This window comes from Poromitra crassiceps, assembly GCF_964638095.1.
Source record: "Poromitra crassiceps genome assembly, chromosome: 14".
NCBI classification, from domain to species: Eukaryota; Metazoa; Chordata; class Actinopteri; order Beryciformes; family Melamphaidae; genus Poromitra; species Poromitra crassiceps.
This window is the reverse complement of record NC_139633.1, coordinates 43162728-43177264: the sequence shown is the minus strand read 5'-3', so window position 1 is coordinate 43177264 and position 14537 is coordinate 43162728. Positions and strand designations below refer to the sequence as shown.

General features: G+C 43.6%; 1 protein-coding gene across 3 annotated transcripts in view; it reads right to left on the bottom strand.

The window, feature by feature from the left end:
- The window catches only part of cul9 (cullin 9), a 162890-nt gene that overhangs the window by 20389 nt on the left and 127964 nt on the right, over positions 1-14537 (bottom strand). For all 3 annotated transcript variants that reach the window (XM_083650545.1, XM_083650546.1, XM_083650547.1), the window contains 5 exons: positions 12794-13047; positions 10052-10169; positions 7394-7705; positions 5161-5301; positions 4231-4395 (listed from right to left, as the gene is read on the bottom strand). In XM_083650545.1, the coding sequence (XP_083506671.1) occupies positions 4231-4395; positions 5161-5301; positions 7394-7705; positions 10052-10169; positions 12794-13047 (990 nt within the window). The remainder of the gene's footprint in view (positions 1-4230; positions 4396-5160; positions 5302-7393; positions 7706-10051; positions 10170-12793; positions 13048-14537) is intronic.

The following is a 14537-nucleotide window of genomic DNA, read 5'->3' as shown; positions in this document are numbered from 1 at the left end:
CTAAATGCTGAAGACTGTAACGTATTACTAGATAGGCTGAGGGTGAATGAAGCAGGCAGCGCACCGCATGTAACGTTAGCAGCACCTCCTCAGCTGTAACGTTGAGAGAGGCATCGACTTCTACAACATCAGGTAACGTTATTTAATTAGCTAGCGTTAGCTGGATAAGTTGTTTCACTGCCGTTGTAGTTGTTAGATAACGGGGCTTTTCACTGTCTTCACAACGACTGCAAAACAGAGATCGTTAACGTTAGCGTTAACGCTAACGTTGCTGCAGTAATTGTCAAGGGTTTAACAGAACGTATTTCCTCAGCCTGTATAGTAGCTATCAACATGAAATAAAAAGCATTTGACAGCTTAAACCCGTGGCTTTTTATTTGGAAGGGTTACATTTGCTGTAATCTTTATTAACATTTCTTAAAATGCATTAGAATCTTTTTATTTTTTTGGGTTAAAGATCTTTTTTTTTAATTAACATTAGAGCAAATATAATACGAAAAGCCAAAGGGTTAAGCTCTCAAATGCTTTTTATTTTATGTTTCTATGTACTACAGAGCCTGAGATATGAAGGCTTTAGTGAATACCGACCGCTCTCTGAGAAGTTTGGACCGTTTTCTGTGAGAAATACAAAGCTCAACCTATTAACGTTAGCGGCTAATTTAACAGCGTTTTGTGTGTGTGTGTGTGAGATCACACTAGCCTGTTGGTGTGTGAGAGAGAAAGAGAGAGTGAGTGTGTGTGAGAGAGAAAGAGTGTGTGTGTCATGCAGCGGTAAGGTAAATGAAGGATGTAAACTAGCTAGTAAGCCATTCATTCATATTATTTAACGGTTGCTGTACACTGGAAGAACTCAAACGTCAGGTTGAAAAGATGAATGGTGCCACTGCCAGTTCTATGCAATTTAAAAATAAAAATGTTGTTTTTTCTAAGAAAGAAACTAATGTAGTTGTTTATTTGAAGAGATTTATCTTATTTTTTGGTGTATATTTACGATAAGCCTTTGAAAACACAAAAAAGGGTTCTTATCCGATTACCGTAAATTCCGGACTATAAGCCGCGGCTTTTTTCCCGTTTTTTGGCCCCTGCGGCTTATATAACGGTGCGTCTTATCTATGGATTTTTTCAGAAAAAAAAAAAAAAAAAAAAAAATCTCTCTTTTTTAGCACTCTTTCTAACTATAAATCCACTTCTGTTTTAATTTCCTCTCTTGCCCTCTTTTCACCACACCGCGGACACTGTGTGCACTGTAAAAATAAACAATGGTGGTGTTGTGTTATGTTGTTTTGTTGAAATGTTACGGTAATATGGTAAATGGGAGCTTCCTCAAACAGCCATCTCTTTCCCGACAATCCCCTCTGTGCGTGACCACTTACATATGGTAATTACGGTAAGCAAACGGCCACAAGCCCATCAACTCCCTCCCCCGACTACCAGGAGAAAATCACAAACTTCGGCGAATTCACACAAAGGAAGATCAAGGAATATTCCATCGAACCGGAGCAGATCATAAATATGGATGAAGTGCCTTTGACGTTCGACCTGCCACTCACTCGGACTGTTAACAAGAAGCGCCCTGGAGGATTCTTTCACCAAAAAAAAGCTTTGCTCGTTCTCGACAGCATGAGAACGAGCAGTAGATGATCATGAGGTGGTTTTTCAGACGTGTCGATATAGCAGTTTATCGCAAAAGTGTAATGGAAACACATTTTTCGCATTTGCACGTCATGTGACCCATATTATCCCTTGGAAAAGGAGCGGAAAATAAGTTTGGTAAGTAAGGTTCGATAGCCGTGTCAAAACCTCCGCAGCAAGTGGAAAACTTTGAAGCAACGCTACCTAGCAGAAAGACGAGTGTTGTGCAAAAGCGTAGCCGGGCAAATTAGATAATGTTTAATGGCAGAAATCGGTCCATGGTGACAGCAGGCTGCCTGTGTGCGCGCATTTGGCACAGCGGCGAGATGAGAGGATGAAAAGCACACACTGGTGCGGTGGTGCTGTCTGAAGTGAATACAGTGACTGTGAGTAGGCTAATACATTGCACACGTTTCAGGTGCAATTATAGAACCAAATCAGCCTTTTCCTCCCTCCGTCTCTAAATCGGACCAGTTGTAGGCTATTAGGCTACCTTTTTTCCTCTGCCTGTCGCGCTGACTGCATTCACGCAGCCAGCAACATTGTGCGACTCATTTTCTTTTGAATTGATAATCAGGCTCGTTTATATGCATTGTAACTTCATGTTGGGATTTCCATTGACCATTGGTTGGATTTGAGCATGCAGGGGACGGGATATGGGGCAGATCCCCGTGCGTAATCACTGTGGCAGCTGCTGCAACGGGGAATCACTCAAACGCAACTTCAATGGAAACGCCTACAAGTCGCAATTGTACATTGTCGAAGTTGTAGAAATATCGCAATTCTTTTGCGAAAAACTGTAATGGAAACACAGCTATAGATGAAGAGGAGTTCGTTGGTTTTGAGTGACAATGAAGGAGAGAGGAGAGTGGTTGACGAAGCCACCCTGAACCTGTTCGTTTCCGACACTGAAGATGAGGACTTTGGTGGTTTCAGTACGCAGGAAGAAGAGGAAGACGAGGATTAGTGACTTGACTTCTCTGGTTACAGGTTTGCTGCACATATAGCCTATTGTTGTGTGATTTTGTCTGGGGATTAGTGACCTGACTTTTGTTTTGTTTTGTTGAAATGTTAATAAATGGGAGCTTCCCCAAACAGCCATCGCTTTCCCGACATTCCTCTCTGTGCACGAACCCTTTCATATGGTAATTAAACATCAAAACACCCGCGGCTTATAGACCGGTGCGGCTTATAGAAGAAAAAAATAGTCAATTTTGGTCCCGCGGCTTATACACCGGTGCGTCTTATAGTCCGGAATTTACGGTACTCGATTAATCGATGGATTATTCGGTAGAATACTCGATTACTAAAAGAATCGATAGTTGCAGCTCTAATCACGATACAGCGATTCTGCGATAATCGATAGTGAACATTCAGGGCTGAAGTGGTGGCTAAACGCACGTAGATGCAGTTTACGCACCTTTCTCAATACGATGTAGCGCTCACTCACCTCGATAAGATTGTTTATGCACTTAGTTATTATTGGGCGAGTTTTACAAGTTTGAGTCAAGGACTTCACACACCAATTAAGAAAAGAAAAAAATTTAGACAACCGTATCACACATTCGCCTTTACTCAGGAAACGACTCACCTCCGCCTTGTCAAGCCGACTGCTGCGCCCTACGCAGCGGGAGAGCGTGAAGCCCATTTTATACTTGGTCTGTCAACAGTTTTGAAACAGTCGCCGCCGCTGACTGGCTCGAAACTGGTGAAATGTCCGCGAAGACGGGGTCGCGCTTATACCGGCACGACAACTTTCCCACATGAAGGCATTAGACCACGTTCCGGTCATTTAGCGGTACAAAGCGCATGTGGGAAAACGGCTATACTGTCGTGCAAGTGTGATTGGCTAGATAGAAGAGCACATGCAGTTGACTTCCTTGTTTTGGTTTTCGCTGTATTGAAATTAATATGAAAACGTGTCCCCGCTATTTTTAAATCAGCCTGTCCTGGATGTATGATTTTGTGAAAATCACAAAGAACACCGTGACCAACTTCCCAGAGAGAGAGGAGGTGAGTTCTTGCAGGGACAGCACGGTAGTTTGTTAACCGTTTCCATTATGTTGCAATCTGCCTGTTTATGTCCGACGTGGTTTCACTGTCCAGATCTTATTACTGCCTGGGAACCTGACGAGTCTGTGAGCTCATGTTTAATTTGCTTTGACAGTTGGTAATTGGTCTGGCGATGTCAGGCTAGACATAAACAAACCAGCATACAGCATTCCCTCTCTTGGCTGTCTGACTCTGCACAAGTTCTCTATAGCGTTCAAGTGGCACATGACCGTTGAGCCTAGGAGTTTGTTCACTGAACCATAAATGCAGCAACATGAGCGACACTTTCTTTTTTGTGGCGACCATGTGTTGAGCGACACTTTCCAATAAGTATAAATTAGGCTTAAGTGCCTTCATAGCCCAGGACTGAGTGCCTTCATAGCCCAGGGCTGAGTGCCTTCATAGCCCAGGGCTGAGTGCCTTCATAGCCCAGGGCTGAGTGCCTTCATAGAACCACTTAGCCCTGGCACTTAGCCCAGGGCTATGAGGGCACTCAGCCCTGGGCTAAGGAGGCGAGGGGCGTGTGGGGGTTTGAGGAGCTCTGACCTCAGGGAAGTTGCAGCTGAAGCAGGAGGACCAGCAGCACTTGGAGCAGGTGCCCATGCTGCCCATGTTCTCCTTACACAGGATCTGGTCACAGCCCAGAGGGTTGGTGCACCACGTCAGGTTAGAACAGCACTCCACATAGCCCCGCAACAAGGCACTCTCATACTGAGAGAGAGAGAGACAGAGAGACAGAGAGAGAGAGACAAAGGGAGGGAGAGAGAGACACCGAGAGACAGAGAGGAAGACCGAGAGAGAGAGTTACAGAGGATCTGATCACAGCCCAGAGGTGCACCACGTGAGGTTAGAGTTAGAACAACACAACAGGAGGACTCTCCAGTTTAACAGCGGCCAGATTCACATGAATGTGTTCTTAAGATAGATCTTAAGAAATTACATATGAGAAATGACATTTTAGAAAGTTCTTAAGAAGGCTCTTAAGGGCAATAACCGTAACAGTCATTTGTTATGAATTTCTTACATTTCCCTACTTAAGAACTTCTCAAAATAGGGTCTGAATTAATTCTGGTTAATAAACTTTAGGCTTACTGCCACTGAGGCAGGCTACAAGACGAGGCTAGGAGGCAACCTGAAGTGCTTCCATCTATACTGGGAAAAACCTGTTTAAACAACTAGGGCAAAGATGTAAACATTGGTTGTCGTCGGTAAGTGTAAAATCTGAGCTTATTTTCAACAGACATGAGACAGAGGTCTACTTGGCCCTACACCAGGCAGGCATGTCCAAAGTCCCATGGGCCAATTTTCGACTCCTCGCGGGCAACATTACGGTCTTCCAGAGGCTCGATTTGAAAGCTAGAGTGAAGATACTGGTGTCATATGAAACCAGACCACCTAAAAGGCATAGGTTGCTAACATCCATGTGACATGCAAGCTTGTCAGGAAGGGTGCCGACTCCCTGTGATGCTGCGTTACCTTGGCGATGGTGTCCTTGTCGGTGAGGATGCTGAGGAAGAACTGGGAGGTGGGCTGGGCTCGGCAGTCTGTGATTGGACAGTTGCAGTTCATCACCAGGTTCTGCTCGATGCGCGCTGTGAGGTACTCCTGCCAGCACGACTGCACGCACGCACACGCACGCACATGCACACACACACACACACACACACACACACACACACACACACACACACACACACACACACACACTTAGAAACTAATATGTAAGAATATACATGGGGTGGCTGTGGCTCAGGAGATACAGTGGGTCATGTCAGCACACTGCATGGTAGCATGCCGCCATCGGTGTATGAATGTGTGTGTGAATGGGTGAATGTAGGCACATTGTAAAGTGCTTTGGATAAAAGCGCTATATACTGTAAATGCAGTCCATTTACCATTTACCAATATACACGATAGTATATTATAACATACAACATACAGTAACATACAACACAACATATAACATACAGATTATAATACAAATCCTCACACACAATGTAAAACACACCGTTAAAGGTGCTGCAAGTGGTGTTAAAAAAATAATAATAAATAAATAAAGTGTTAAATAGCTCTACTTTATGACAGCCATCACTGATATAGAGTGTTTGGTCAGTAAAATGGGTCCTCCGCTCTGCAGTATACAGAATTTATTTACATTTTCTGGGATCCCATCCCACTTTTATCCAATCAGGAGAGAGGATTCCACAAACTTATTTTGTTTACTGCAGAGCGGAGGGACTGGGAGACCCACCCACATTACAGACCAAAGCACACTATAACAGTGATGGCTGTTAGAATGTAGCTATTTAAAGGCCCATTCAGCAAGTTTTCCAAGTTTTGCTATTGGGGAAACTGCGCCCTCTGGGTGCAATAGTATCGATAACGATATCGCCTTAGTTCAAAGTCAACAAAATACAGCGCAGAAAGCTCTATGTACATGTTGTGACATCGGGTACTCACCACGTGATGAAATAATAATCCATAGTTCCGTGAAACATCATTTTCGTAGCAAATCCGAATCGAGTTACTTCCTGGTTTTCAGGAATACAACGCTGCCACTGTAGAGCGCATGCGCACATCTTTTTTTTTTTATTGCCACGGGACGTGGCAGACAAACTGCTTAGTCCCAGGGCTGGCCAATGGAGGGCGGTGTGGGATAAATAAATGCGAGAGTCTCCCTATTACAAGTCAATCTACCATGTCCTATGACTAAAAAGCTCTTATATTACAGTAAAAAATGTCAAAAATCTTACTGATTGGGGCTTTAACAATTTTAACAAAAAACGAGAATATTTATGCTAAATTTCCTAACGAAAATTGAATTGTGCTTGCTGTCCTCGCAACGCCACTGCCCATGCAGCCCCAATCGGCATTGTGTAACTAGGACGTCTCTAGGTGGTTAAAGGGTGTAGTAAACTGGTTGCTAGGGTGTTTCCGGCTGGTCGCTAGGGCGTTTGTAGATGGTTGCTAGGGTGGACTAAGTAATTATGGGTGGACCTATGTGAGTAGAAGATGATGTGTTCGGGAGTTATTTTTGTGCGATTTTTGTGAAATAGGCCCCACCCACAGAAATTTGGAAGTCGTCTTTCCAAAAACCGCAAAATCAGTTTTGTGCAGGACAGTCCACCCATGATGTGTCTTAGTTTGGTGAGGATTGGACAAAATTTGAAGGAGAGATCGCAAACAAACGGTTATGGACAAAATTCAAAATGGCGGAAAATCTAGTCAGACGGAAATGGGCGTGGCCAGTGGATGCGGAAGGACCCAAGGAATACTTACAAGTCTTAAATTATGTTCACTCCAAGATTCGTGACTTTGAAGTCCTCTAAAATGAATGATCATGTTTTTTTTTTAATGTTTTGTTAAGCCCCCCTCACTGAGAGGATTAGAGAGGTGTGGCAGGAGGAACTTGGTGTTGATTTGTCTGAAATTATATGGGACAGGAGTCTGTCTGGTCCAACTTTGCTCGATTACCAGCAGACACCAGCTGATCCAATTTAAAGTTACTCACCGTCTACATTATTCCAAGTCCAGGTTGCACAAGATCTACCCTTCTGTCTCACCGCTATGCGATAGGTGTCAAGGGAAAAAAAAAATTCTCAAGTGAATGCAACACGCTTCCGTAGATTCTGTCGAGAGACACTTATCAAAGGTGTCGAATGCCCTACCATAAATCAGCCTTCATAGTGTGTGTGTGTGCATGCCTCACCCGGCAGCAGTAGTGCATACAGCAGAGAGTGGGCGTGGCCTCGGGCTCAGCGGGGGGGCGGGGCCCCAGGCAAACGGGGCAGGCGGAGGTGGGGCTCGGGGGCGGGGTCTTCAAGGCGGTGGCCATGATGTGGTTATCGGGCTGGTCTGTGATGAGGTCATCGGGCTGGTCCGTGTAGCTCTTTAGGCCGGCGGCCATGATGAGGTCATCGGGCTGGTCCGTGTAGCGCAGCAGCAGCTGGTCCACGTTCCACTTACAGTGCACCAACAGGTGCTCCGCCCAGTCCAGGTCCAGACTCAGAGTGCCAGACACCTGCCAGGACCACAGATGGGAAAAGATTACACATTCTTTAATTATAGTCTGAATAGATTGGTGTATCACATTTAGGTAGCATTGTTGTTGCCTACAGGATTATTGCATGAATACATGACGAGGCCTACATATTAAAGAGGAGATGAAACATTTGACCATATGGCTAGTACATTTGGATTTCACCTCAGAAGACAAGACAGGACAGGACACTGCTTTCAAGTCTGAAATGTACCTAGATTTGCTAGAATTTTTTATTTTGCCAACTACGGCGCTGCTAGATGTCACTAGATTGACTGTACAGTACAGAAGTAAGGATTTTGAATGTTTTGATGAATCAAAACAACCACAATTAGGGATGGCGAAAATGTTTTTTTCCCCCTGACCGACAAATGACAAATATGAACCAATCATTAACCAAAATAACCGACTACATTAAATGTACTATTTATAGCCTAATCAATGCATTTCCCTAGCTGGCGAAGGTGGTGCAATTGACCTATCGCTAAGCCCCGCCCCTCGTGCTCACTCGGACAAACACAGGGCAGGCTGAGTAGAATAATGGCAGCCGTCACTGTCAAAGTTATATCCCAAGACGCTCTTCACAACTTTTTGAGGCCTGATATCGTCTAGAAGCCATCAGAAAGTACTTCACTATGCCATGGAGGGCAATGTACAACATGTAAAGCTATCGATAAAAAGAAATGCGATACGTGTATGCCTGGAAACAGCTTTAGCGAATGTTTAATCAAACGTTTTAACGGAGGAAGACAGCAGGCGGCTCGCATCCAGAATTGACATTCACTTAGAGGGTAGCAGTATGGGTTAGCTCCCCAGCCTGCGTCTTCCGTGAGGAGGAAGCCCAACAACCCACGAGAGGCCTTTTAGGAGGGCCATTCAAGCCGCAAGTGGAGACTGCAGTGCCACCAAGTACTGGTACTGCATGGTGTCCACTAAGATTCCATCACCTCGGAATGAGATGTTTGGAGCGGGGGAGTCTGGTGCAGCGCACAGGTCCTAGACCTGGTGAGACGAAGGAGGAGCCCGGCCGGGTGGCAACCCACAGAGCCCGGTCCCTCTACGTACCAGAGCCCTATCCTGCCCCCGGTCCCGGCAGAGTAGTTCCGGAGCAGCGGATTGAGTGGCCCTGACCGCGTGACCACCTTCGACCCTTCCTGGAGGGCTGACCGTGGGTAGCTACTGGGACGTAAGTTGGGGCTTGGCCAGCCCCGGCTGGGTCACCTGGGGGAGGGTGTATGATGTTGCGAGACCCGAAACATCCTATGACCCCAGGGTACATCACTGAAGATACGTCCCAGTTATGCATCCATGCAATGTTTTTTCTTTATTAAGAGTAACCTCTCCGTGGATTATATTGCCTATATGCCGAATTGAAGAGTGGCACCTGGTAATCTATTTCATGTACCTCTGTATAATCAAGAAACGTTAAATAGTGTTTTTCATAACTGTAGCGAGACAACGGCATGCACACATGGGGTGGTGGTGTAGCAGTAGCAGATCAGCAGAGGCATAGCTTACAGCTTTTAACTGAATCTTTTCTCTTTAGACTACCTCACATTTATTTGGAGAACGATATTAATTCCCTCGTTTTAGGGTTTGACTGGTGTCTGGCGATGTTATAATCACATCAATCAATGCGCCTCTTCACTAGTCTCGCTGGCCAGCCTCCCCTCTCTATCTCGTCACCAACTCATGCGCATAACGTGCGCATAACGTAATGACTGGAAACTCGCATAATTCAGCATTTACTGGTACTTTCTGAATACCATGATGATTTCATGATAGCTTTTGGATCATGGAAGCCAAATGAGGGAGAATACTCATCATCTCGCTGTCACCACGATTGCAGATTTAACTCCAAAACAGTAGCATTGTGGATGTGAGTGGATCTATGTTTACTAGTTTAATATTATCAATTGCCTGGCCTCCCAGGATACCTCGTAATGTTGCATTTACCCCCCATGCACATCGTTTGACCATTTTTTCAACTTATAAATGTATAAAACCAGAAGAAACTTGCGTTATCTAGTGCTTCTCTATGGAACTCTAAGCTGAGAATGTCCGAGTGTATTGTAGAGCTGCACGCGCTGTGATTGGCTCATCTGCGTTCGGGGAGTGGCTTAGCGATAGGTCAATTCTTGGTAGAACTGCAGCCCTACACTTTGAGCCGCCCCTGGAAATTAATAATAAATATTTTTCAGTATTCTGTCATATCGCCAAGAATATCGTTACCGCAGAAATACCCTGAAATATGGTGATATTATTTTAGGACCATATCGCCCACCTCTATGGGCCATGAGAAGGACCCTAGCATGATGTTTGTCAGACCTGCTGCACGGTACTCTGCATCAGCTGACGGACCTCCTCCTGTGTCATGGTGCGACCCATCGAGAAGAGCACCGCCTCCAGAACGCCATCCTCCAACCGCTGTGGGGCCGCCACCAGGCTGCACGCACGCACAAACACACAAGTTATAAGATCGACACTTTACATAATCACTGCAGCTCTTCTTCATTCACTTTTTCTTAAAAAAATGTTTTTGTTGTTTTTTTGAAAATGAACGAATAAATTAATGAATGAATACTTTTTTTTCCAAATTATGCAAGTTTAGATTGTTTTATTCATTTTGTCATGCACTTTTGACAGTGCTTTTGACATGGGCTTACAACACACACAAAATACAAAATACAACATAAGATGTTAGATGTTGAAGAATGCACTCAATATAACTAATAAGTTTTAGGATGACTAAATACTTATAATTTGTTAGCAAACTAAGCTTGTTCAGGGCAAACCAAGCTTGTTCACCAACTTTCATGGTGATTTTCTCTGAATGTTGCCTTTAAGAGTAGGCTACCAACATTCAAATAAGCAAATCTTCTTAAACTATTTTCAGATTTAAATATATGACGAATCATTTGAAAGTTTACAATCTGCACTTTCAGAATGTGTAAAAAATAAAAAAATGACCTTGGCCTGTCACATATAAGTTACTGAACTAATATTTTTCTTATTTGTAGTACTGTACATATTAATAAATGCACAAATATTTATCGTTATAAAATAAATGCTGAAATATTTGATTAAAGTGACTAGGTAAATATATTTTAAATTATTTCATGTGAAGCAATTTGTAACTGTTGTGATAGGTGCTATACAGTTAGTATTATTAAAGATGAGCGGAACCCAAAAATGTTTTTGTTTTTTTGTTCACATACCTGGGTATTTAGTGCACCTATTTAATAATGTATGGGGAAAAATTCACAAAAATCGAATTTCTTTAGTTTTTCCACAGTTTCACATCAAAAGTAAATTTTTCAGGGTTTAATTCATAACTGTAATCTACAGTATGGTGACGTAACGTAGTACAATAAAATGTCTACCCCATTTCAACCAATCATATCACGACATAGCAGCTGTCAATCAATCTTCATTTCGAGGAGAAAATTCTGCAGGCAAGATGGCGCCTGTAACCTGGCAGAATTTCTAGCCCACAAACTAACTAATAACTTGGCCAATAAGTATGTAACATACAAAATAAAGAAACGGGAATGTCTTCATTTGATGTAGAATGCATAGGACAAATAGGTTTGTTAAACTCGCATTCTAGGAATATTGTATTTACCGTGGCTAGTTGACGCTCCAAGCCGACAGGCAGCACTCTTGCGGATTGGCCAATGCCAGTGCACAGAACTGTCAAATCAAATCATCGACTCTAAGGCCCGCCTCTCAACTCTCTTTCATCTCAGGGCGAGGCAATATCTGTTTTCAGTCCGATATGTCACCGACCCTCGCGCCACTTGGGTTCATGTGGTCTTGAAGTTAAAAATGATACAGCTTCTTTTTTCGTTATTAAAATATGTACAGTGTATCTACTTCTGAAAAACCCAGTGTGTGCTATTGTTCCTGTAAAGCACTGTGTGCAAACTCTTTCAGTTAGGTGCTGTAGAGATTATCATTATATTACCATTGCAATTATTTATTTGTTGAGGAAAGTGGTTAACAAATAACAATTATTATTACTTCTATACTACCAATATGTTTGTCAGTGACAGAAAAACAATCCGCTGATTCCTAATTTAAAGCCTTTGGCAGCTTTTAATAAAATGATAAGACGTTACAGGAGGTAATGAATTACCCAATCTTCTATTAATAATAAAACAAAAAGCATGGTTCAAAGTTCAGAACATCTTTATTTTCTTATGATAGAAAATGAAACATTTGAATTGCAAACTAAACGAAGCAAATAAAACCAATTAATCAGAAAAAGAGTGAAATCGCAAATCTCAGAGGCTGCGGTTAATTGAACAAAATCACTTTTCTTTAAACAATATATATATATATATATATATATATATATATATATATATATATATATATATATATAACAAAAATGCTTACCCTATATATTCTTTCCCTGTTTTCCTTTTCTTAGTTATTATCTGTTCTGTTTGTCTGTGCTGTGTGATGTTTCCGTTTGTTTTTGAAAAGCAATAAAAAGTGAATTACCACAAAAAAGAAAAACAATTTGCGAATAGAGTGGCAAAGTCACCCCCTCTTCAGGGTTAGACATACGCACAAAGTAAAGGGATTTCATTCACCATTCATTTTTCCACAGACCTTTCGTAAAATCCTTATAAAAAAAATTACTTGTGAAACCAAGCGATTCAGTTATTCAGAATCAAGAGAGACTATAGAACATTCCACTTGGACCAAATCTTAAAAACTGTTGATTTTCTTTTTATCTGTAATTTTTTTTAAGGTTTGGTCGGAGTGAAATGTTCTATGGTCTCCCTTGATTGTAAATATAGCTGAATCGCTTGGTTTGACCAAGTAAAACGATTTTTAAGCATTTTACGAAAGGTAGATGGAAAAATGAATGCAGAGGGAATCCCTTGTTATAGATGCTGAACCTGGAAGAGGACGTGACTTTGGCACTCAAAAAAAAGCAGATGTACAATATATGACTTTTTTATTTATTTATCAGAGTTCGTTGTGTTTTTCGGTGAATCAGAATCTCAAACTTCCTCCGACATACAGCCGGCTGGTCCCTGACCGTGGCGATCGCACCTGATGTCAGCATGGTTGTTGCCGGCCTCCTCGGCGCCCTCTGTCTGGCTGAAGCTGAAGTGCGCCTGTCCCTTGCTCGGCGTGGGCGGGTCCTCGGGGAGGAACTCCACGATGTGCGGCTGCTCCTCGTTGCGGCGGACATAGCCTTTGCTGATGACGGTCATGATGCAGGAGAGCACGTCACTGGTGCTGCAGCAGAAGCTCACCGAGCACCGAGAGCCAGACGCCTCCTGCTTCTGACACGAGTCCAGGACCTGACAGAGATCAGAGAGAGACCAGAGACATGAGAGACCAGAAAGAGACCAGAAAGAGACCAGAGACAGACCAGAAAGAGACCAGAGACAGACCAGAAAGATGAGACCAGAAAGAGACACCAGAAAGAGACCAGATAGAGTCCAGAGAGAGATGAAAGACACCAGAGAGAGTGTCAGTGATTTGTTCAGATACTTCAGGTAGAGGTCTTCACAGGTGTACCCAAAACCTGAGACCCGACGCAGGATCTGTACGGGTTCGGGTCCATGTTTTATTAAGGTCAATCAGGTCCTGTTTGGGTCCCATTCTATTACCGCGGGGGCCATGTCGGTTTATCACTGTCATAACATGGAACGCGTGTTTTGTAGTGGCCCATTTCCACCGCGGCCCTGCACAGCTCGTCTCGCTTTTTTGTCTCATTCCACCGATCAAAAACGTGGACAGCCCGGGTTGAGTCGTGCTGCTTTTGGTCCCTGCTCTGTTGAGGTTCTAGGGCTGTGGACCCGGTACCATACGGTGACGTGAAAACACTGCAGACGACTGATTGGTCAGGCAGAATCGTGTTTACTGTAGGCATCTACCGTAAATTTCGGACTATAAGCCGTGGCTTTTTCCCTGTTTTTTGGCCCTGCGGCTTATATAACGGTGCGGCTTATCTATGGATTTTATCAGCTAACGACCTCCAAAATCTATGGATGTTGGTATGAGGCAGAACGAGAGCAAGACAGACATTACGAGAGCGAGACCCTGATTGGATGATGTTGCAAAAAATGTGCCTCGCGACCTGATTGGAGCACTGTGCCACTACGCTCTCTCAGCCACTACAGTAAAACACCCTCCCTCCTCCCTCGCTCCGGGGGGGAAAATGGCAGCGATTGAGCCTGAAAGACAGTCTGAATGAAATTGAATGTAACATTCCCAATTCTATGTATTACATTCTAAAAAACTAACGGCAACATTTTGGAAGGCTAAGCCACACAACTAGCTCGTTGTAATCTAACATCATGCTTCAAAAGATGGAGAACTGGCTGTGTTACGACGATGGTGGCGAGAAGAAGAAGGAAAGAAGGAAATCGAGCAGCAGCACGTAACCTTGGCATCAGGGTGTTGACACAGAGAGCAGACGGCCGAGGTGTGTCCACCGTTCAGATCCGACTGAAGGCCAAAACAGTCGCCACCGAAATGAAAATTGAACATTTTAGAGGTGGACCATCCTGGTGTTTCAGATTTATGAGACGAAAGGGACTGTCCGTCAGGGCGCGGACGACTGTGTGTCAGCAACTCCCTCCCGACTACCAGGAGAAAATTACAAACTTCGGCGAATTCACACAAAGAAAGATCAAGGAATATTCCATCGGACCGGAGCAGATCATAAATATGGATGAAGTGCCTTTGACGTTCGACCTGCCTCTCACTAGGACTGTTAACAAGAAAGGTGAATCGTCCATCACGTTGAGAACCACAGGTCACGAGAGAACGAATTTCACTTGTG